The sequence below is a fragment of the Engraulis encrasicolus genome, chromosome 2 (assembly GCF_034702125.1).
Source record: "Engraulis encrasicolus isolate BLACKSEA-1 chromosome 2, IST_EnEncr_1.0, whole genome shotgun sequence".
Lineage (NCBI taxonomy): Eukaryota > Metazoa > Chordata > Actinopteri > Clupeiformes > Engraulidae > Engraulis > Engraulis encrasicolus.
Genome location: NC_085858.1, coordinates 27,536,619 through 27,560,957, shown reverse-complemented (window position 1 = coordinate 27,560,957; position 24,339 = coordinate 27,536,619). Strand labels below are relative to the sequence as shown.

Below are 24,339 nucleotides of genomic sequence, written 5' to 3'. Positions count from 1 at the left end.
CACACGCATGTGCCCTGGATGACCGTTATTTCTGTTTTTCGAGCCACACAGGATGATCCGTTTCAATACCTGTGAGGTGCAATGATGCACGAGACTTAAAAAATAGACACCATGAAATAGCCAATCAAGCTGTCCGCAGAAGGTGAAGACAACCATCTCTGGACCATATGCCACACATGCTCCCTTTCCCTAGACCAGTGGTTCTCAAATTTTCCCATCATTCCCCCCTTCAGAGGGTCTGGATCATTCTATTTACTGTCAATGGTCTGGATGCTTCCGAGCCCCCCCCCCCCCCCAAGCAACAGCAGTAGCCTACTGGCGCAGATTTTACGATTTCTGCGAAGTGCAGAATTAAAGGAAAAGTGACTGGTGAGATAAAACAAAGAGGGACTGCAGTGGAAAGCAGATGTGTGTTCATTTCCTATATGAGAATTAATAATATAATGTTTATAATTATGCATATGATGCTTAAAATGTATTGGCTTATTGGCGAGACAGGAAATCATTTCCTTGGGGGAAAATAAAAATAAAAATCAGATGTCACAAGCCCCCCCCCCTGTGATGCCTCCGTGCCCCCCCAGGGGGGCTTACGCCCCACTTTGAGAATCACTGCCCTAGACAAAGTCTTCAAAGGCGGAAAGGGTAAATGCTGGGGGCAACACATACTATATGCTCCTTACTGTCTCCCTGAAAATATTGCATTGGTAGTCTATGTAGTATCTTCACTATTAAAAGTGATATTTACTGATTATGTAATGATATTGTATCGAACCGAGAAATCGTGATGCGCACGGTCACGGTACTGTATTGTGATGCAAGAAGGCAGTATCGTGATACAGACTTTCAAAGTTCTGTTATCCTTTGTTCCAGAAAACAACCACATGGTATGATGTGATAGTTAAAAAAAATTGTAGCCTCTTGTAACCTATTCTACGATCCTCAAAGATTGTTACAGCCCTATTACTGATGCTTCATCACATGGCAAAACCACTTGCATAATTCAAAAGTACCATGGCAGCCGAACTTGTGCAGACATACTGAAGCTTTGAATGTACCAGTACCATACAAAAAAATAAAATAAATATATATATATATTTTAATCACATGATTATGTACTCGGGGCATTGCTGCAAAAAGTTTCAGTCCATCAAGACTAGTCCATTTAAAAATAAATAAATAATGAATAATAATGATGATGATGACAATGTCTACGATGATGATGATACAGGTCAACAAAATGGACAGAACTGGTCAACCAAGTCTGTATTCAAAAGACCTTGCATGTATCAGAGTGCAAGCCTTGACATAATACACAATCTTGGAATCTGCACTCCTAGACTCAGTAAAGTGGTAGAAAAAAAGAAAACACTGATGAAAGAGAAAACTGCAGTGCAAACTTTACATGCCAAACTCTTGGGAGAAAAGAACTCCACCGCAGTTACATAAGCTCACAGTATGGCAACTAAGGCTTTTGTTTTCTGATCCTCTGTGAGTCACTCCGTCACCTCTCTGGGCTGACTCACCACACAATGATCGTCTGGAAAAGGCATTATGCACAAAGAATGCATTTTCACATGCCTACATACGAGGACCCCCACACCCCACACCCCATGTTCACCCACAGCTGATGGAGATAGCTCTATGTCATGAGAGTAAACGAGGTGGAATGAAATGTAACATTTAATGAAAAGCATGGAAAACAGCCTATTGCATCATTCATTCCATGTCCATTCACATGATTCCCTAAAATCTCCCCAGGTGACCCTCTTTGATTTCTCTGATGTTGCACATAGAGGTAACTTACCTCTTGATGGCAACTGAGAGAATACCAAGTTTTAGCACTCTACCTCTGACGGTTTTGGAGATGATGCCCTCCACAGTTTGAGGACCACGTCCACTTTTCGAGACCAGGAATTGTATCAGAGAATCGTATATGAGAGAGAGATAAGTCAGGCTCGTTCTTTTCCGGTATCCACTTTATGTCGGGTGAACGCCCCTTTAGGAGACCTTCGGTTAGGAGACCTTCGGAGTCCTGAGGTTGAGAATCAATGGAGTCCCCTTAGCGCTGTACTGGCGCTAGCCCACGTCTTGTGCAAACACCTCAAAAAGAGAAGAAGAAGGAGGGGACATAGCCCCCTTAGGAGACCCAACTTGAGTACACGCTTTTACATTGGGTGGGCGTGTTTCGATTCCTCTTTATTAAAATTCCAACCTCTTTGATTGTATGCATAATTTACCTGCAGATTTGGACACCTCCAGCTTTAGGTTGAAGACAGATACAGGCCTTCAAATGGCCTCGTCCCCTCAGTATGACTGTCTATCAGATACTGTACTTAGAAATAGCATAGCTTCACTGTTTTTGGATATGTTAAGCCTTTAAAACAGAATCTGTATAAAGTGTGATAATTCAAGTGACCGGTGGTATGCTATTTCTAAGTACAGAATATGACAAGACATGGTCAGACTGAGGACATATGGCAACTTTAAAGCCTGTCTTGTGTGCAATTCCTGGGCTTGAAAAGTGGGCGTGGCACACACATTTTGAGGGCTTTGAACTCCAAAACCGTTAGAAGTAGGACGCTGAAACTTGGTTTTCTTTCAGCTGACATCATAAGGTAACTGTCTGTGAAATAATTTAAAGAAACTCCCGCACACTGACCATTTCGCTGTTCTTTCTTTAATATCAAGAGATTGCCTGATGAAGGTCTAGTGCCGAAACGTCGTTTATTAAGAACAGCGAAATGGTCAGCGTGCGGGAGTTTCTTTAAACTATTGCTGAGTGACCCATGGTGCCATCTCCGACGCACCTGCCAGCTGAGGTGTGCGAAAAAAAGCCTAAGTTTAAAACTGTCTGTGAAATATCAGAAAAATCAAAGAGGGTCACATGGGGAGGGCATGTGAGTTGACATGGAATGAGCCTGTAACACAAATTCGTTTCAAATTAGAGATTTTCACATTTGCACAGTCCGTGTACTGGCATCATCGCCGTTTGAACAATCTGGCAAGAAAAAACAGTTCGGCTGACTCTTTTCTACTGGCCTGAGGCTTGACTATCTTCACCTCTTTAAATGCCCCTGTGAGTCCCTGGTGAAGCTGACGAGCGAGGCCTCCGTCCCAGTACTTACAGACGAGGCAACCTCCAGGCTTTAGCACCACATCTGCCAGGCCTAGCAGCGACAGGCACATGGAGATCAGCCTCTCGTGGTCCATTTCTCGGAAGCCAGAGGCGTTGGGGGCCATGTCACTGAGGATGACATCAGCCAGGCCACCCGGTAGGATCCTCTGAAGCTCGGCGTGGGTGGCCGGGCTGGTGATGTCCTGATTGGACAGGAAGTGGGCGCCATCGAGGGGGGCAATGTGCAGGAGGTCGACACCGATGACAGCTCCACGGGGTTGCTCGGGATCTGTGAGAAAGCCAGCATCAATGACAGCTCTTGTTAGTGGCACACTGACTCACATCTAGGCTACTAAATTCTAAACCCGTTGCATTTAGCTATAAAGCTTACATTTAGGACCATTGAGAGAAGGGATGCATCATGCTTAACTAGGAAATCTTACATCCAGATCAGGTAAGATAACAATAAATCTTTCATTATAGAGCCACTCACTTTCCCCTGCTGCGTTTACTCTGTTGACAGCAACTTGGCTCCATGCACCTGGGGCTGCTCCGCAGTCTACAACACTGAAGCCTGGTCTCAGGATATTGTACTTGTCGTCAATCTCCAGTAATTTGAAAGCACTTCTACAGCGAAAATTCTGAGCATGTGCAGCTTTAACAAATGGATCTTTCAGTTGCCTGACAATCCATCGCTGTTCGGCTGGGCGCTTTCCCTTTAGATTTTGAGGTGCCTTCTTCAGTAAAGTTGCTGACGTGTGGATTCGCAACGTATGGAAAAGAACTGAGGATTTATACATAACGCATACGGTTCTGTTTAGATTAACTTTCAAACGCATCTGAAAGTGCTCAGCAGGGTCGCATGAGTGTTGTTTTCACAGGAAATTACGTTAGCACAGAAACGGATGTTGGCGACACCGTGCGTTGCTTATTTGGGCACGTGGAATGCAACATTATAATTACATTCATACCTAGGATCGAGGTGAAAACTCCCCACTTGAACGTGTTATTTACCAACACCGTAGGTATTGTATTGCTTTGCTTATACTATGGGCAATTCCTCCCAAGTCAAAATACAGATATATATCTCCACACTTAAAAATAATTCGTAGTGGGCCTGTCGCCAGAGTAGTTCATATTTATGTGCGACACCACTGATCTACATTGCATTCGTCCAGAGACGGTTTAGATCTTCCTAAAAAAAATCTCTGATACGTCAGGCTCGAATTTATTGTGTTCCACTACAGAAACTATCCACATTTTCTATACTTGAACTGACTGACCCATTCATAATTATTTACACACTGCTTAACAGCACACGCGGGAACGAAACTTTGTCAATATAATTAATAAACAGGAGAAACAAACATTTCGAAGAGGACAATCCAGGATCCAACAAGAATGTAATCATATTTCAAATCTGTTATGTTCTGTCAAATGTTTGGAGAGCAAATAGAGTACAAATAGACTACTGTAGCTGAGCTGTACACACTCGTGCATGCTAATTATTCTGGTGTGGTGGATGAGTTGAACTTCTCATTTGAAGACAGCGTTGGCCAGCCTTATGAATTGAGTTACATACAGTATGAATTAACTATTCACGTGCGTATTTTAAAATTCCTCGTCTTCCCAGAGATGCCATGTTCACCTCAAAGCTTCTGACGCTCGTCTTGGTGGTGCAGCCTGGTAGAGTGCTGCTGGGCATGAAGAAAAGAGGATTTGGAGCAGGCAAATGGAATGGCTTTGGAGGAAAAGTACAACCAGGAGAAACCATCGAACAGGCAGCCCACAGGTCAGAATTAAATCAAGGACCGCTTTGAGGAGCTCTGCCCCAGCTCATTCTATAATATGGCTTTCCTGCCACTGAATTGACTTGGTCGATAGTCACAATTCACTACTGCCAGTGCACTACTAGGCTACTATCTAGTTCTAGGGTGCAACAAAACATGCATTGGTGGAAGCTTTCTTTGATATAATTGATTGTGGTATGTCAGTAGAAGTAAAGGAAATGTGTTAAACATTAACTGACTTCACAACAACATCATAGATATTCATTTGTTATAACACAATAACAACACATTTTATTTCGAAGACACAGTGGGCTTTGAGCACTAATACACTGCAATACACTAATACATTGCCTGGCCAAAATAAAAAGTCACAGCCCTTGATTGGCTGCACAATGCGCAAGGTTCTAGTAAATCCCAAACATTCACAATGGGGTTATGGTCTGAACTCTGTAACAATGGATTGAAATAAATCTTTGGACTTTTCAGATATTCTCTGAACAAAATGGCATAGCAAATGTCTGCCATAATCAAAGCTAAAGGCGTTTCAACAAGACATTGGGGTGTGTGAACGTTTTTGGGGGCTGTAACTTTTTTATGGCTGGGCAGTGTATTATTCAGGTGCATCCTGCTCATGAGTGACGCAAACTATTCATTGGTACTTGCAATGCTACATTATAATATGTAATTGCAGTGTTACTTTATTTTTTTTTATTTAACCCCAATCCTGCATGGTTATACTATAATAAAAGAAGTACAATGTTTCCATATAAAAGCTATGTATGTCTCCCTTGTTTCTGCCATGACAGAGAACTGGAGGAAGAAAGTGGTCTCACGGTGGACAAACTGGATAAAATTGGAAACATAAAATTTGAGTTCATCGGAGATACAGAAATTTTAGACGTACACATATTCAGAGCAGACTCATTCAACGGAGAGCCGACAGAATCTGATGGTATTGCTCATTATGAATTGTAACATTTAACATATTAGAAATAACTTGAATATGAATTTGTTTCCTCCTGTCTTTATTAAATATAATGCAATTGTGCGTTTCAGAAATGAGGCCTCAGTGGTTTGAGTCTGACAAGATTCCCTTCAGTCAGATGTGGGCTGACGACTCATTGTGGTTTCCTCTCATGCTGCAGAGGAAGAAGTTCCTGGGTTATTTCAGATTTCAAGGCCACGATTTAATTGTTGAACACAAACTTGAGGAGGTAAATGAGGTCTGATGGCTATAAAAACCTTGTTCTTCACCTCTTCATTCTTTCCAGTGTTGGGGCCAAATGACAGACGTGCATTGTTATACTGTACGGATCTTAATGGTGGACTTGAAAAGGTTTTCCTCATTCCACTTTAATATTTTGAGTAGATTACATTGATGTTCAAAAACACAGAATATTTGAGTCTGCCAATTCCCCCTTGTTGCTGTACCTCGCAAGTCAGTGTTGTCTTTTGTGAAGACTGAAATCTGGAATAACAAGGTGGTTTAAAAGTTGTGTGAAGGACAGTGCAAGACACTGTTGAAGGCCTGCCTTAATTGTGACTGGTTCCATAATGATGTTACAAGATGTAAAGATATAATGTATACTGTATGATAATCACCCAGAGTAAATCCATTTTATTTTGTGGCAAAAAGACATTGACTTTCCCTTTTGCAAACGGGATGCATTGGTTTGTGGTTAATGTGGTTTTGCAAACTTTTCTTAAAAAGCTGCTTTCATGTGATGATGGAATAAAATGTGTTCATCTTTTAATAAAACGTGAGTGACCAATGCTCATAGTTATACATTTTATTTAGAGATTAATTTTGATCCAAAGAAAATAGATTTCATGAAGTACACACACACATACACAAAAATACTTTGTAAACATCCATATGAATATCTCTGAAATGGAGTGTCTTGCGATTGGCAGTAACAATGACATCAGAAGGGGTAAAGCACATAATGGTTACTTAATCCAGTTGACAGGAAACAAACAGTTCTGAGATGAATACAAGGTCATGAAAATTCATGAATCAATCACCACTATATCAGCTTATTCTTTAATAGTAAAACAAATCAGTGTTGGATTTTAAGGCAGTTAGTTGTGTGGCAAAAAAATATGCAAATGTGTGGTAGGGCTTTACCAGAAGTGAATATTTCTAGACTAGTATACCCCAACAAGTGTTGAATGTTTACAAGTGTTAAAACTGCTTCACCACACTAACTTATCCTAGGCTTGTTTGAAACAGATTACTATTAACAAACTGGATAGAAGCAAACATACATTCTAGACTTGAAATGACAATGCTTTTGAAAAATCTCATTCAATGCTAGTGCATCACTTGTTCAGATGGGTATGGTGACGTTAGTACAAAAACATCCAGAATGCATTGCTTTGAACCAGTCACCAGCCAGTTAGATGATTTTAAATATGCCACTTCATGTCAGGGGAACAACCCTAACTTACCAATTGTCCACCAGTAATGTTCCAACTGAGCATCCCACTGGTTTTTAAGGCCTGGTGACTGTCTGTTCTTACCTGAAATACGTGTAGGTCTTTGGCACACTGCTCTGAAGGGACCTCTTTCTTACTACCTTACAAGCATATTACGACAGGGGAAAGTTAGAATAGTAACTGCTTGAAATCTGTAGGCACAAACAGCTACAATCACAGTACTGAAATGTGCTGGAATGTACAAGGCAAAATGAAAAGCTACAGGTCCCTTCACTGCGTACATTAATTGGGAAACACGGAGGACTCGACAAATGGTCATTTAAGTCCACAAAATCAAATACTTTCATCAGTTAAAGTCAAGTTCATTAAAGATTGTGCATACATTGAAGGAATGTTTCATTTGCCATCAGAAATATTTTTACATTATTTGTTTTTGTGCAAAAACAAAATCAGAAGCCTCAACACTACTGCCATCTTCTGGTAAAAGTTACAAAAAAAACTTCTCTCATATAGCTCTGGCTTCAAAATATTGCACCTTCAAGTGCTAGTGTATTGTTATAAAATGTTTATACATATGCTGTACACACAATTAATCTATTTATGGCAAATGCATATATTAGAAACTTTTACATAGAAAATACTGAACAGCATTTCAATTATATCTGTGTTATAGGCATGACATTTTCAGAAAACAACATCCTGGTGACAATCCCTTATCAGTAATATTTGTGTGACATTAAATTCAGACATCGCAAACAGCTTTCACACAGAAAAAAACCCATTACCTTCATGTTGCATGGGGGAACAATTTGACAATAGGTCAGTCACAATTCAAGAATGATGTTTTCTTCAATATATCCTTCCTTTTTATTCTTCCAACAAAAGTAGTTCCTTATTTGTTAGAAAAAAATCTTCTGTCATATTTCCCTGTAAACCCTGTTCAAGGAATCCTGCGGTGATCACGATCACAGCCATCAGGTGGTGGGGTTATCAACTTCACTTAGCCAAGGCACAGGCCATGAATGAAGGAATGTAGTGTTTCTTTCTCTGTCCCAAGATAGTGCAAGCTGGAAAGCACCAGGTCACTTCAGTCATATTTCTGGCTCAACCTGATTACCGGCGTTAACCACATCACGTCAGGCCGGCACGACTTCTCCATGTGCCTCCTACTTGGGGGAGAGAGGTGGGGACTGCAGGCCATTGCTGGCCCCAAACAGGCAGCTCAACTTGGGGTGGAGTGCACTCCAGACTTCACCCATCTGGTGAGAGAGAGAGAGAGAGAGAGAGAGAGAGAGAGAGAGAGAGAGAGAGAGAGAGAGAGAGAGAGAGAGAGAGAGAGAGAGAGAGAGAGAGAGAGAGAGTTTGACTAGTGTCCTCACACAAACCTGTTTAGTCTAAGCCACAGGGGCATTCCGTTCTTGTCTACAAACTCAAACAAACTGCTAAAACCTGGCATTAGAACGGCACATGTCAAGAGATACTGGCTCACACCGATAATGGCTGCCTTTGATTTAGTTTTTTTTTTTCTTTTTTTAATACCGAAGCAAAATCATAAAGTTCCCCATCACAGGGTTTAGTCCAGTCGTGATCCCATAGGCCCCTATACTGAACCCAGAAATGTTGAGTACCCTAAAGTTTTATTGCAGAAGTGTCATCTATAGGTCAAATGAAGGGGATTTAGCTTGGTTGCCCAAAGTTGCACTTTGGGCAATTTGCATAATTAGCATAAATATATTGTTAAGGTAAGACTACTATTAGTGACTAGGCAAAAACTTAAATCATAGATATCACCTTGAAACTTTCTCAGTTGATTACTGATGATAAGAGAAGAAAAAAATGTATTGGATGTTTTTTGTATTTTGATGTTAAGATATGCAAATGAGGGCATGAATCATCAATTATGCACTAATTTGCATACACACGAAATCAGCTTTGCATGGTAAAACAGACTCCAAATTATTTTTCTGTGGGTAAAATATGTGTATTTCAGGGTTGAGTTAGTGAAAACCTTTTGAGGACCCTGGTCAAGAGGCAGTTTTGACATGTACCGTAGATGGATGAATTAGGTGTTTCATGCTAAACAGCCGTAGCTTACTCTATGCATAATCTATCAATCGTGATAACATGAATCAATAATTTGCATCCCTCACCACACCATTTAAAAAGTTTTGGGGGGACCTTATCTTACTACACAACAAAAATAAACCATTCACAGTTCATAAGGATGAATACCAAGAAGATAATGAGGCTGAAGAGTGTCTCAAAACAGAATATGGAGATGGTGAAGGCTATGTGGTTCTAAATGTGTTTACATGTGTGCGCTTGCTTACACAATGGTATACAATAATTAATGGATTGGCTCTCAGTAATTCATACCAAACGTGTTCTATCAGGCTCAGGTTAGGACTCTGTGCTCTGTGCCAGTCAAGTTTATCCACACCGACCATACTCTGTCATTCAGGTCTGTGTGCACCAATGCACAAACAAGGTACAAGGTACATAGTCATGTTGTAAGAGGAAGGGGCCTTCTCCAAACTGTTCCTTCAAGGTTGGGAGCATGGAATTGTTCAAAATGTTTTGGTATCCTGAAGCATTCAAAGTTCATCTCACCGGAACAAAGGGGCCAAGGCCAACTCCAAAACAATCCCACATCATAATTTCTCATGCACCAAATGTCATACTTGGCACAATGCAGTCCGAAATTGACCCTTCTCCTGGCATCCTCCAAAACCCAGACTTGTCCATCAGATTGCCAGATGGAAAAGCCTGTGTATCACTCCAAAGAACCCCAGAAGTCTCCAACAATCTAGAGTCCAGTGGCAGTGTGCTTTACACCATTGCATCTGGGGCTTCGCTTAGCACTTGATGCATGACTTGGGTGTAGCTTTTTGGCCATGGAAACCCATTCCATGAAGCACTCTGCACACTGTATTTGGGTTAATCTGAAGGTCACATGAAGTTTGGGGCTCTGTAGCAATCAACTCTATTCGATGACATCTTTGCATTATGTCAGTCTCCATCAGTTTATGTGGTCTACCACTTCAGTATGGTTGAGCTGTTGTTCCCAGTGTCCATATTCTTATAATAAAGCTGATAGTTGATTGTGGAATACGTAAACCGGTAAATGAGAATTTTTCACAACTGAATTTGTAACACAGGTGACATTCTATGAGAATAGAATTCACACATTAATTCACTGAGCTCCGGAGAGCAGCCCATTTGTTCAGCATCTTAGCAGTAGTAGGTAGTGAACAGGCACGTGCACAGCATAGTTGCCCACGGTGCCCGGGCAATGGCCCTCCCAGGTAGCAAAGTTTATCTGGCCCATTGTTGGCCCGATCCTTTTTTCGCGAGTGATAACAATAATGGTCCTATTACCGTATGCCGACAGTGTCGGCTCAGTGTTGGCTCAGTTACTGCATGAGACTGACAGTTATTTTCAGTGGCGGCAGAGTGTTGGCTCAGTTACTGCATGAAGTGACAGTTATTTTCAGTGTTCTATGAAGTGTTGGCTGAGTCACGGTAACCAGTGTTCCAGCCGAGCCGACTCTCAGCCGACAGTGCCGACATTCTGCCAAGATTGGGCCGACTGTTCTTAACGGTTTTTGCTACCTGGGCTTTTGCCCACATTGGCTGATATTGCCCTTCCAAGGGAGGGGAAAATAATATGGCAATTATAATTTCATATTTCAATATCATTTGATTTCTTTATAATTCATAATTTTGATTGAAGTTTTGTACAATAAAGACTTAAGTCAGTCATACAAATTCATCAGACCCGTCGAGAATGGGCACGAGCGATGTGAGGTAGCTACGCAACAACTCCGGTGGGGAGGGAGAATGGCACGCGACAGGCGCTTGAGCGCCTATAAGAGACACGAAAGATTTTGAAGATGCCTGGGTGTCGGCTAGAGCCCTACACACAGTCTACATATTAGGGTACAAAATATGCTCACAATAAACCTCTCTAATACAATGTTGAGGTTAGAACTTTTACTTATCATAGGCCTACATCTGACAGCCAGCCAGCGCCACGTTTAGGTAGCAAAAAAAACCCGACAGCCAGCTGTAGATATGCCTCGGAAAAATAGGCTAAGATTTCATGTTTCAACTGATTTGCTTTGCAATTCGTATTTTTGATTGAAGCTTCCTAAATTAAGTTTAAGTTTTCAAATTCAGATTCACCTGCACCTCGAGAGATAGCCTAGGCAAAGGTAGGGGCAGCATGCGCGTTGCGGGGGCACGCGCAGCTCTACATGGGAGGGAGGGGGGAGCAACCATGCATCCGACCAGGGCAGAGACGCAAAATATGTCGAAGATGTCGTGGGAGTAGAGCGACTGCCCTGACGGCCTGAGGTGAGCTGGAAACATAGCAGACTACACAGTATTAAACTACATGATCACAATTAATGTCTCTTAAAGTCGATCTCGAGTTTAGGACGTTTAGTGATTCTAAATAATCTGACAGCCGGTGTGCCACGTTCAGATATTGGGGGAAAACGACAGTCAGCTAGCTTGCAGTCAACGTTTTACATGGCTCAGGTTGTTTTGTGGAAGGCTAACACAACTAAGAAACATGCAGATGACATGTCGTTTTATCAAGCAAGAGAGAACTTAAGGGGGTAGGCTAGCTAAAGGAAGCACATCTCTGCAGAAAAAAAAATGAACAGGTGCAGGTGAGGCAGAGAATCTTTTTCAGGATTGTAGAGGTTTGATCTTGGTGAGACCTCTAGGAAAGTGCTTTTTCTTACGCTGATAGGCCTATATTCTCCGACCCAAAGATAGGCTACAGTTTCCACTGTCAATGTCCATGTAGCCTAATTGAAATAAATCCACTCCGCGTGATAACTGACGTTTATGCTACTGTACTTCTCAAGACATAGGCCTACAAAATGTGCACTAAAATAGGCCTATCTGTAATGAAAATAAAAGGTTATAAAGTCTGCGAGAAGCTCGGAGCTTCAAAGCAACAGATAAGAACTGGTCGCTCCCACGCCACGGTTCTTTGCGATCTGAAATGAAAGCCGGCTCGTCAATTCTTAAAGCGACAGTACACATTTTTAATATAGGCTACAAAAGACCCAGCAAATGACCTAAACCTGTGAATTCTTATTGTTTTAGCTTTCCTATATAATATTCATCATTTTAATCATGGAATATGCCTATTAATGAAATTTCAAATTCAAATTAAATGATCTTTTTTAACCATTTTAAACTATTTCTATTTATTATTATAACTTAAAGTCTACTTTGGCTGCTACAAGGATTATAAAGATGACAGTGGGTTAATTGATTAAGCATCCTCATATTTAGCCTATTAATTTACTCATCATTTCATTTCATTTAAGATGAGGATGACTCAGAGCCACAGACCTCTGCACATAGGGCAGGTAGCAGTGCTTTACACTAACTTTTTCGCTTACCAGCCATATTGGCTAGTGGTTTTCCTGACTCACTAGCCATTGGGCCTCTTCACTAGCCATAATTTTCTTAACCATCATAGCAGCTTTAATGAATTATATAATAGGCTGTAATAATGTAATGTAGGATAATATAATATAATATAATATAATATAATATAATATAATATAATATAATATAATATAATATAATAGCCTATAGGCTAATCAGTGTTAATTTTGTCAGCTTTTTTTTATTTAGTCGTAGTCTTAGTCACAATGACGAAAATCAATTTTAATCTTAGTCATATTTTAGTCATTGCCTTCCCAATTTAGTCTTAGTCTTAGTCTAAATGACGAAAATCAATTTTAGTCTTAGTCAATTTTTAGTCATTTTAGTCATTTTAGTCAACACTGTACATAATAGAACTTCTCCACACACTGCTTCTCTTTTTAACATATATCATTGACTGGACAGAATAAACCTTCTCCGCACACTGCTTCTCTTTTTAACATGTATCACACTGTGCAGAATGAAACTTCTTCACACACTGCTTCTCTTTTTCTCTATTGTATTTAACACCAGTGTTAATTTAGTCAGTTTTTTTAAATTTAGTCTTAGTCTTAGTCACAATGACGAAAATCAATTTTAGTTTTAGTCATATTTTAGTCATTGCCTTCCCAATTTAGTCTTAGTCTTAGTCTAAATGACGAAAATCAAAAAAGGGCTTTGACGAAATATTTTAGTCATAGTCATGGTTGACGAAATTACCACTGAGGCTAATATAATATAATATAATATAATATAATATAATATAGTATAATATAATAGGCCTATAATATAGGGCCTAATAACTAGAATTGTTATTAACTGGTCCATGCATGCATGCATACTATAAGAACAGATTAACTTATCTGAGGAATGGCATAGCCGTGCAGAAACACCAAGCACATTGTGGAAGGGCACAAATGTAAGCTACACGAGAGCAAAATATTTCCGTCTTTGATCTGAAGGGCACTTTCGATGCGCAAAGTAGATAGTGCAAAGTCATTGCCAAGCTTCGCATGTCCTCGGTCATGGATGTGGAATAACACCTCTTCTGGAATATTTTCTCATAAAAGTAGGCTATCCACTAGAAGGCACACACATATGCGGCCGGTAACTACAGAAGGAGCTACGACTTCCTTTCATTCCGTTTAATATTGAGTTGTTTAAAATATAGGCTAAACGGACGCAAGGCAAGATGGGCACATGCGAAGGGACATGGGACATGATTTGTGCAGTCTGGAAGGCTACTACTGCGCGTTGTTTAAGCCCCGTTTGACAGTCGGGAACAACGGCACAAGAAACATGGAGGAATATTAAGGTATGATGACATACAGGCAAATCAGAAAATTATTTAAACCGAACATTATTAATGCCGCATGTGTCCTTGTCTTATCACTGCGCTAATTAGTCTCAAAACTTTCACAAGACTGAGGTGTTCTCCTCTCGCCTTGGTCATTTTAATGTCCACTACTATGCATTGTAATGACAGATCCCAAAACAGGTCAGTTGAGATGAACTTCGCTACTTTATTTTCACATGAAGGTTTTCAGTGACATTTCCACGCACGCTGATGTGCTGCAGGTAGCTCGCTGCTGCCACTCATATTCGCAAGACTAGCTCTATCAGATTCCTCTCGCGCGTGAGACACAGGTGACACGTGACACAGGTGCTTCATGGGTATTGTAGGCTCGCAAAATCGCATTGCATTGCGCTTGTAGCAAAGACGGTCCGAGGGGAAAAACTACAAAATGCGGTGCCTCATCATTTAGAATTGTAACGGACCCGCCAGAATGGCTAGTGAACCTTCGGTATCTACTAGCCAACGCCGACTTTCACCCGCATTTGGCTACCTGGCGTGTGTTAGTGTTAAGCCCTGGCAGGTAGGCATAAGACTGATCATCTCTGTGACTGATACAGGTTTAAAAACTATCAAGGATTTTTCTCATAATTTCATTTAATTTAGGGGCAGCCACATACCACACATGAGGAAATGTGGATCAGGAGACATTTAGGGCAGGTGGGCATAAGGCTGATCATCTCTGATATGATTAATAGGTAGGCCTACATGTTTAAAAACTAGCATGTTATATCATATGGTACGCATATTCAAGATACTATACAATAAAATAATATTAATAATTATGACAATAATATACTACTTCTACTACTACTACTAAAAATAATAATACCCATGGTGCAGTTTCCTAAAATTCAGAAGGACGCTCATTGTTGATTTTTTTTTTTTTTTGGGGGGGGGGGGCAACCCCCCTTTGAAATTCCTGTGCACGTCCCTGCTAGTGAAAGTGTACTACAATCAGATTTTGCTCCAAAATGTTTCGCTATATGATATTTAAGGCTTTAAAGCCCTTCCTCAAACCCGTAAAATTACTCTTACTTACTCTAAATAACCAGAAATGAAACCCCATTGAAAATGAATGGGGCTTTATTTCTGTTGAGTTAGAATTAAACTGGTGAGTTAACACCAAAACGTGGCATGGAAATCTACAGGGTATATTGAAGAGCGAAGTGTGGGGCACCAGGTCAACAAACAAGAACAGCTGACAGCAAAGCATCAAGGATATCTGGGCTTCCATAACTCCCATGCACTGTTTTTGCCATTGACTTCAATGTTAAACGCATCATGGCCATTATGAAGACAGAGAATGTCCTAACCAAGTATTGACCATTGCATGTTATGTACAAAGCGGATTCCAAAAAAGTTGGGACACTTGGTATTTTGTGAATAAAATCAAAATGCTGGCATTTTCAAAACGTTCAATATGTCAATAAGGTAGAGCATTGTGTATAGACAACATATCAGTTGTTAAAGCCAAGCAGAATGATTTTTTTGGGGTAATTATGTGATCATTTAAAATTTCACCCTTGCAACAAATTCCAAAAAAGTTGGGACAGGGCCAATAAAATGCTTTTTATGTTGGATAAGACTAAACACAACACAAGGGAGGAGACTTAACATTTAAATACTTTGACTGATGGCATGATTTTATTTTAAAAAAAAAGATATTTTGATATGCGAGACATGATTTCAGCAGCTCAACTGATAGGTGTGTTCTTCGACTTGTTTACCTTCTTGTTATGCTTAATATGTGGCATATCCTGACGGCAAGAAAACAATTTTGTCGCCTGTTTACTCTTATGATGGAACCACACTGTTGGAACATAGTAGAGATTGAAATTTGCCATTATTGTGGCGCAATATCTAATAAAAAATAAAGGCTGTGCTCCAAAATATAATGCCTTGGTAGCTATGTATGCTTTTTAAAGTCTGAATATATCATTCAGCCCTCATTTTAATGCTGTACATGAGTAAGAAGACCATAACCAAGGCATCTCTGCACCCCTTTACCATCATATATGCTGTCTTTCAGACTGACCACTAAATCAAGCTGAAGTATTCATTTTCTTCATAACCTGGAGGGTGCATGACTCCATGATTTTAAAAAAGAATGAAATATTTTCCATTCTGTAATCAGAGGACAGTTTCACATGTCTCCTATGTCCATCTAGAATGAGCTTTGCCACTTGCAACACTGTTTAATGTCTGCATCATGTGCCTCAATCAAGTGTTGTGTTTATGGTCATTTTTTTCAACAGCTGTCATTGTTGGAGTGTCATAGTTTGCTTATTGACAATGGGTATGTCATGATCTCATAACTCGTGCAATGATTTTACAGAACTCTACAATACAGAAATAGGCCTTATATGCCTGCAATTTTGATAATTCAATCTTTCTGTGTAATAGATCAGTAATTAGTCCCTCAAAATCTTCGCTACTGAGTGCCACAACCTCTCTGTGATGGTATTTTATTTGTGCATTCATGTTGGCAGTCAATATAGTTCCTTTCAAAATATTTCTCCTTGGGTTATTTTTAGAATTATCCAACTATTACAACATTTTTTGGCCCTGTCCCAACTTTTTTGAGATTTGTTGCATGGGTCAAATTTTAAATGACCACATATTTCCCTCAAAACAATGCTTTTGCCTCATTTTAACTGTTCCTATGTTGACCTTGTGCCATTGTGCATCTTATGCATGGATTGAATGTTTTGAAAATGCCAGCATTTAGATTTTATTCACAAAATACCAAGTGTCCCAACTTTTTTGGAATCCGCTTTGTAGAAAGTACCAAATTTCAACTGATTTAATGTGACCCGAATTTTGATGAAGAAAAATGTGATTTTATAACAATATTCTAATAATGCGAATTCCCCAATTCATGGGTTTTTTGAGCTGGAAGGCCAACGTATATAAAAAGAAAAAAATCAATGATTGGAATAGTTAAAAAACTGGGCCATGAATCTACAGTCCATGACAGTTTAACATTATTGATGGAATTATGGAAATAAATCAACTTTTTCATGGTATTCTAATAAAAAGGCCTGGAGCTGTATATATACATACTTCATGCTGTATACAAACTATGCAGTAGGCTATGTAATACACTGTATATTGTAAGGGGCAATTCCTTAATATATCCAGGTCAAAACAACTTCTTGACTAGGTTCCTCAGAGGGTTGTCACTAACCCACAGAAAAATAATTTTGAGTCTGGTTTTACCATGCAAAGCTGATTTCGTGTGTATGCAAATTAGTGCATAATTGATCATTCATGGTGGCGCTGGTTTACCAGGCTACTCATTTGCACATCTTAACATCAAAATACAAAAAAATCATCCAATACATTTTTTTCTTCTCTCATCATCAGTAATGAACTGAGAAAGTTTCAAGGTGATTTTTGCCTATTCACCTATAGTAGTCTTACCTTAACAATATGAAGAGCTCTTTTCCAAAATGCGATATATCCATTTTATAGAATATTGGGAAATTTACATTTTTGTATTGGGCATTCCATTGAATTGCATTGCAAAATTAATTTTAGGTTAGGTTTAAAAAGTATGTTCTCAAAACATTTGATTGGCAGGAATTCACACATAGATGATAGGACTTCTTAACAGTCAATTCCAATATTAAAGTGCAAAAAGTAAAATATAGCTGCAAGCAGCAATGCGGGGCCAAGCAGTAAACTTGCCAGAGCCGCCACGGCAACAGAAGGAACTGCAGCGCCCCCTTTGGTCCAAATCTTGCCAATGTTGGTGTGCATTCCTTGGACGAGAGTGTGATCACGTAAACCAAGTTTAGTTTGAATCCGTTGAAGAGCTGCCGAGATATGAGCTCACTTCCTGTTACCTGTTGGTGGCGCTAGAGAGCTTGGGGTCTGGATTTTTTTTGTGGGAGGTCATGGGATGGACTAGAATGTGTGCAAAAAATCTTAACAGAAATTGACTAACGGTTGCTGAGATATGACCTCACTTCCTGTTTTGCCACTTTTACAACAATTTTGATTGGCTGTCACCGGCAAATGACAAGAGGTGTTCAAAATTCTTTCCTCTCCCCCCTCCCTCTCCCTCCCTCCCTCCCTTCTTCCCTCTCTGTCCCTCTCCCTCTGCCTCTCCCTCTCCCTCTCCCTCTCCCTCTCCCCCCTCCCTCTCCCTCTCCCTCTGTCTGTCTGTGTGTGTGTGAGGGGTGGGGTGGGGGGTGGGGGGTGGGTTGCAGGGGCTGGGACAGTGGGGCTTGACCCCCTGCCGAGAATGGTGTCAGTGAACGTGCGCAAGGGGAGCAGAGGAGACAGAGAGATGAGAAAAAATCCCTCCATTCTTTCCACAATTTTGAATGGCTGCTGTGAGCTGATAGTTTTTTCAATCGTTACGAAAATCCATACCTGGGTGCAACATGGTGTGAGGATGACCTGTGTACCAATATTTTGAAAATTGGGAGTACGGTTCATAAGATACAGGCAAAAATGTAGCTAAAATTTTGACCTGCTGGTGGCGCTACAGAGTTTGAGCTGGGGCTTCGATTTTTTTTTGTGGTAGGTCATGGGATGGACTACTATGTGTGTACAAAATCCCAGCCTAATTCGACAAACGGTTGCTGAGATATGACCTCACTTCCTGTTTTGCCACGTTTACGACAATTTTGATTGGCTCTCACGGCTAAACGATAAAAGATATCCAATATTCCTGAAGACCCCATGTGTAGCTCAGTCCAGAGATACTATATGCCGAGTTTTGGGTGAATTGGTCGAAAATTGTGGGAGGAGTAGCATTTTTATTGAATTTCAAAAAATTCAAAATGGCGGGAAAACTGTCCTGGCGGAAAATGACGTCACAGGGTGCGTTGGATTCGTCTTGGCCCAAGGATTCCAGGGATACCAAGTTTATGAAAATTGGCCCAGCGGTTCAAAAGTTACAAGCAGAAATGTACCTGCAACTTTGACCTGCTGGTGGCGCTAGAGTGTTGGGGCTGGGGACCTATAAATCACTGTGGGTAATGCTGAGGCTGCCTCGAATGTGTGTGCCAATTTACAGCATTTTCCTGCCTACGGTTCTATGGGCTGCCATAGACTTACAGTCGGAGAAGAATGGTGACTAGATAATAATAATAACAATGAAGAAAACCTACTAACTCTATAGGGGCCTTCGCCAGCTTCGCTGCTTGGCCCCTAAAAATGGTGTATATAGCGTTTTGGAAAAGAGCGCTTCATATATTTATGCTAATTATGCAAATTGCCCAAAGTGCAACTTTGGGCAACCAAGCTAAATCTCCTTAATTTGACCTATAGATGACATTTCTGCATTAAAACTTTAGGGTACTCAACATTTCTGGGTTCATGAAATCACGACTAGACTAGTTACTTTAACCAAATATAAGGGCTGGTAGTGGTGGCACACCTCTAGTCAACACTACATATTTCATTACGGAATAATGGAATAAGATTCAACAAAACTAACCCATTTTGTCATTTATCACCATCACTGCTAAGTACATTCAAAATTAGACATAAACTTAAATAAGTACCTAAATATTTTATGTGAATTTATTTTATGTGAATTTCTCTTTCAATCTCTCACACAAGTTTGAAACCAGGCACGGTGTCTGAAAGCAATCAAACAGGGCAGAGCGGCTGGCTCACCTCTCGATGCCCCTGCACCTGGGAGTTGACGAAGGCACCCAAGATGTGGGAGGTGATGGGCAGGTATATGAACACCAGCTGAGTCTCTTGGTGCAGGCAGAACAGGGAGAAGTAGTTCCTCAGCTCCATCGTCTGGATGGCATTCTCTTGCTGTGGGACAGACACAGAAAAAAAAGAGGGGGGGGGGGGGTGCCATGACTCAGTAGTCAGCACGTTAATACACCTGACAGGCTTCCCACTCTAATTCAGCTATGAAAATCCACGATTTTCCATGAATTTCCAGACCCCCAAAAAATCAAATTTCCATTACCACTTCCGGGAGAAAAGAAATGACGTTAAAATGTTTTAAAAAGTGTAAAAACTGAAGATTGTCTTCACCGCCGAGCCACCACCAGACTTACCAAGCGGGCTCATTGCATACTAGAATGTTGCACATTACAGCACGAAACCAAACGGTCTCTGGCAAAGCGTTGTAGTAAGAAACAATGTTATACACGAAACAAAAAAAGGTTTTGCTTCTACACAAATGTTAAGAAAATTCCATGATATTCCATGACTGTGCATGCAAAATGGCAAAATTCCATGACTTTCCATGACTGGAAAAACTTTCATGAAATTCCATGATATTCCAGAAATTCCATGGCCCGTGGTGGGAACCCTGACCTGACCATGTGCGGGGCCGTGTATTCCAAGGGGACCCAGGTTCAAATCTGACTTCCTTACTCCTCATTATCTCTCCCCCAACACTAGTCTAGCGAACTTTAGGCATATCAGACATCAATTGCCACTTCCTGCAGCAAAACTGTTTTTACATTCAATGATATTACCACACATGTCATACTGTTCTACAAGTTGGTCACAGGCAGGTGTGACCACCATACAACCATTAGTCACTCTCTACAAAATGGCTGTGAAGGTTCTGGACAAAAAGCCAAGAAAGTATCATCACTGTAGCATTATTGCAAAGTATAACTTACTGTCCTTCGATAGCTTTATCTGTTTTGCTGATATGTGTTTAATGTATAAAATTACTCATGATCTTGCACCACCACCTCTTAAGCAATGCATATCATGCTGCAGAGATAAACTAAGAGTGTCAAGGTCCTCTGTGAGAGGCGATTGTTATGTGGGTTACAGAAAGACTTATTTTGGTCAATCAGCCTTTTCTGTTAGTGCAATTGAAAAATAGAATGCAATTCCAGTTTATATCAGGGACAGTGTAAGCTTTAACCAGTTTAAATTATCACTAACAATATGGCTTGAGGCTAATCAACAATGTGACCACTGATCATTGTGCTTTGTTACGGTGCCTTGTTGTGATAATGTGATTGTACATGTTTTTTTTATGTTTAGTATGCTGTTGCTGCTCTAATTTGTGACTTGTAGTGGCAACAGTAGTGCATGTATTGTCTATGTTTTAATGTGTGTCTGTTTTTAGCTCCCTGCCCAGGAACCACAGATGTAAACTAGCTTCTAGCTAATTCTGGTACTATAGATTCTGTCTTGTACACGGTCCCTGTCAAATAAGCAATAAACTAAACTAAAACAGTACGTTCCCGTATTTCACTGTCCTATCGTGAAAAAAATCCCATAAACATACATAAAATATAGAACTACCAGAGAAGACATCAACAAAGCAATACCAAGGCCTATGACCTTTTCTGGACATGGAAGCTTCTCTACACTACTGGTTTAGTCCCCCCCAAAATACTTAAATACAAGTTATTAGGATTAAATAGTAGCTGATTTTCTAAGAACTGGACATTTTTCTGGCAAGAAACCAGGGACATTCCCAGTTCTGCAGTCAATATCGTTAGGGTCATTTTTTTCCACAATAGACGTCTGACCCGTAGTACCAAGTAGACCACCAAAAAGAGGAAATATGTAATGTTATGTAATGTTGATATGTCACAGTGTGCCCCCATAATCCAACCGAGTGAGTGAGAGAGAGAGAGATAGAGAGAGAGAGAGAGAGAGAGAGAGAGAGAGAGAGAGAGAGAGAGAGAGAGAGAGAGAGAGAGAGAGAGAGAGAGACTTTACAAGGTTTAAGATACCGGTACAACTCTGTCTCTTTCCACTGATCTCACCCGGATGTCTGTTAACGATAAGTTAATCTGGGGCCTGGGCCTGCCCACAGTTTCACTTCTCAAAGTATTCTGGCCAGGCCCAATATGTAGAATAACTCAAATTCTTATGGGACAGAGGATTGGTTCATTTGAGCGCATGTGGCTCAGTGTGGGGTATTTAAGGCGATGACGCACCAGTTCTGTTAGCAGTTGAGCAAAGAAAGGGTTGATCTGATTGATTGTAGCTTTAAACAGTAGCATACGCAGGCATGTCATGAACTTTGAGTTGGACACGCCCTATGCATCTTCCTCAGAAAAGTGAGTTTGCAACGCAAATTGGCAGACCAAATGTCCAAAAAGAGCTGCAGTCGCGATAGCCAGGCTAGCAGTGAATGACTGTATTGGGAAGATCATTGGAAAGACTCATACAATGTGCTTGTTAACTACACTCCCATTCACGGTTGAGTTCTGAGTAATTGTCACTCCACTGAGTCTTCCCCCAGAGTAAGTGATGAGTGGCCACTGAGCTCAATCACTTTTGATTTGAGTGATGATGAGAGTGAGTGTTAGAGTGTTTCCCACAGTGACAAAGGCACGAGTGACTATGTGTGTCTTGACGCGGCGAGAATGACATTGTTGTCTCTGTGCGAGTCTTTCCACATTGGTAGAACTACTCGACTACTGTAGTGGAGTGATGAGTGACGGGGGAAAAAAAACTCATCCATCACATAGTGTGGAAGCTCACATTGTCGGTCATTACTTTCACTTGTGGAAACCCTTACAGTCAGAGTGGTGATTGTCTGTGTGAGTGGGAGTGCTTCCCCAGTGCAGGGGCATATACTAAGAAGCTGGTTCAGGAGTAAACCAGGTTAAGTTAAGTGGTAAATCATCTAATAGAAGAGCCTGGAGTCCTCATTTTCTTAATCCTCTCTTCTATTAGAAGATTTGCCACCTAAAGGATAATTTCTGCCAATCTCGACATGCAGTTGTAATGCTCACTCTACCCTGGACTTGTCAGTACCTGAGATTTTTTTTTTCTCTACAGCCTTTTCCGAGATCCTGGTTATTGTAAAGGGTTTGTTTACATTTAAAAAAAACACATCTTGATTTATTCCCAATAACATCCAAAAGGTTATGCAATGGCAGACAATTAGCAAACAGTGATATAATATTTGGAATAGGCCTATGTTAAGTAGGTTTTTAATGTAAACAAAGTCTGTCCCCATTAGAACAGCACAGATCTCGGAAAGGGCGGAGCCAAAAAATGCAGCATCACCAGGTACTGACAAGTCAAGGGTAGCGTGAGCAATGCAACAGCATATTGAAGTTGGCAGAAGTTCCCCTTTAACTTTAACCTGGTTTACTCCTGAACCAGCTTCTTAAGCTGGGCTTACACTGTGCGACTTTTGCCCCGATTTGGCACTCGCAAAACTTTTTGGGAGTCGGGTCGATTTCTTGCCGGTCGCAGGTCAATTGTGAGTCTCGCATCGTGTAGGTATATGGGGTAATGACAAGCAATTTCACCTCACGATCGTGCAATCGTAGGGTCGCAAGAAAATCAAAACTGTTTGAAATCCTGGTCGTGGCTCGTGCTTAAATCACACAGTTAAAGCAGTGCTACGACCTGATTTGACACTTCACACGCACAAATGAATAGGGCCGTGCCATTTGCTGTTGAGCGCGACCTCATCTCCACCTCAGGTGCGCATGTTCCCTCCTCTGCAGACCGGGGAAACATGCCTGTCGTGTCGTACGGTGGAAGCATTTCGCTCGCATCCGACTGTCGGCTCGGGTAGTGTAAGGACGTGAGTGGTGAGTTGTGAACTTTTAAACAGTGAAATTCCATCATGCAGTGTGAGCAGAAGCTTAAAGGAGAAGTCCACTTTTTTGAACATTAAGGCCATTTTCTGAGTTGTCTGCAATGTTTTAGAGTCCCCCTTGCCGTTTATTTCATGTTTGCTGCAGTCTCTGTTATTTGGCTAATTTGGATTTTATCTCAACCAGCTTTAGAATGGCCGTCTATGAGCACCTGCAAATCTGTTCTTAAAATCACCTTAAACATTTGTTTTCGAAAGTCTACAGCTCACAAAGTGGTTAGGGGTGTTCACTAGTAGTCCCTAACAAGTTTCAAGGCGAAATATGGCTTCTATCCTTTTTTGTTTGCCATTTTGTGAAAGAAAGTGAAAGTGAAAGTGAAACTTAATTTACAAATTGCTACATAAAACACACATAAAACACGACAGATGCCATATTTCGCTACAAAAATTGTTAAGGAACACCAGTGAATACTGCTGAACACTTGGTGAGTTGCATATTCTTGAAAACAAATGTTAAAGGTGATTTTAAGAACAGAGTTGCAGGTGCCCATAGACGGCCATTCTAAAGCTGGTTGAGATCAAATCCAAATAAGCCAAATAACAGAGACTGCAGCAAACGTGAAATAAACGGTGAGGGGGACTCTAAAACATTGCAGACCACTCAGAAAAT

At 40.7% G+C, this 24,339-nt stretch overlaps 3 protein-coding genes across 8 annotated transcripts in view; 1 reads left to right on the top strand and 2 right to left on the bottom strand.

Moving 5' to 3' along the window:
• Positions 1-1,248: 1,248 nt before the first annotated feature.
• On the bottom strand, positions 1,249-3,954 carry mrm2 (mitochondrial rRNA methyltransferase 2). 2 transcript variants are annotated; one of them, XM_063185375.1, is made up of 3 exons: positions 3,609-3,954; positions 3,126-3,404; positions 1,249-2,100 (listed from the first exon to the last, which is right to left on the bottom strand). In XM_063185375.1, the coding sequence occupies exons 1-3, from the start codon at positions 3,952-3,954 to the stop codon at positions 2,060-2,062; spliced, it is 666 nt and encodes a 221-aa protein (XP_063041445.1). In that variant the 3' UTR covers positions 1,249-2,059. The 2 variants fall into 2 exon arrangements, with proteins under 2 accessions (XP_063041445.1, XP_063041435.1); XM_063185365.1 differs by having other exon boundaries at positions 1,249-3,404.
• nudt1 (nudix (nucleoside diphosphate linked moiety X)-type motif 1) lies at positions 3,387-6,678 on the top strand. Of its 3 annotated transcripts, none has more exons than XM_063185395.1 (4): positions 3,387-3,569; positions 4,749-4,907; positions 5,712-5,857; positions 5,962-6,678. In XM_063185395.1, the coding sequence occupies exons 2-4, from the start codon at positions 4,756-4,758 to the stop codon at positions 6,132-6,134; spliced, it is 471 nt and encodes a 156-aa protein (XP_063041465.1). In that variant the 5' UTR covers positions 3,387-3,569; positions 4,749-4,755; the 3' UTR covers positions 6,135-6,678. The 3 variants fall into 3 exon arrangements, with proteins under 3 accessions (XP_063041465.1, XP_063041474.1, XP_063041457.1); XM_063185404.1 differs by lacking the exon at positions 3,387-3,569 and adding an exon at positions 4,002-4,097; XM_063185387.1 differs by lacking the exon at positions 3,387-3,569 and adding an exon at positions 4,274-4,518.
• A 2-nt stretch (positions 6,679-6,680) lies between these two features.
• Positions 6,681-24,339, bottom strand: part of snx8a (sorting nexin 8a) — a 35,464-nt gene continuing 17,805 nt past the window's right edge. For all 3 annotated transcript variants that reach the window (XM_063185347.1, XM_063185357.1, XM_063185338.1), the window contains 2 exons: positions 19,787-19,936; positions 6,681-8,603 (listed from right to left, as the gene is read on the bottom strand). In XM_063185347.1, the coding sequence (XP_063041417.1) occupies positions 8,511-8,603; positions 19,787-19,936 (243 nt within the window). In that variant the 3' untranslated portion in view covers positions 6,681-8,510. The remainder of the gene's footprint in view (positions 8,604-19,786; positions 19,937-24,339) is intronic.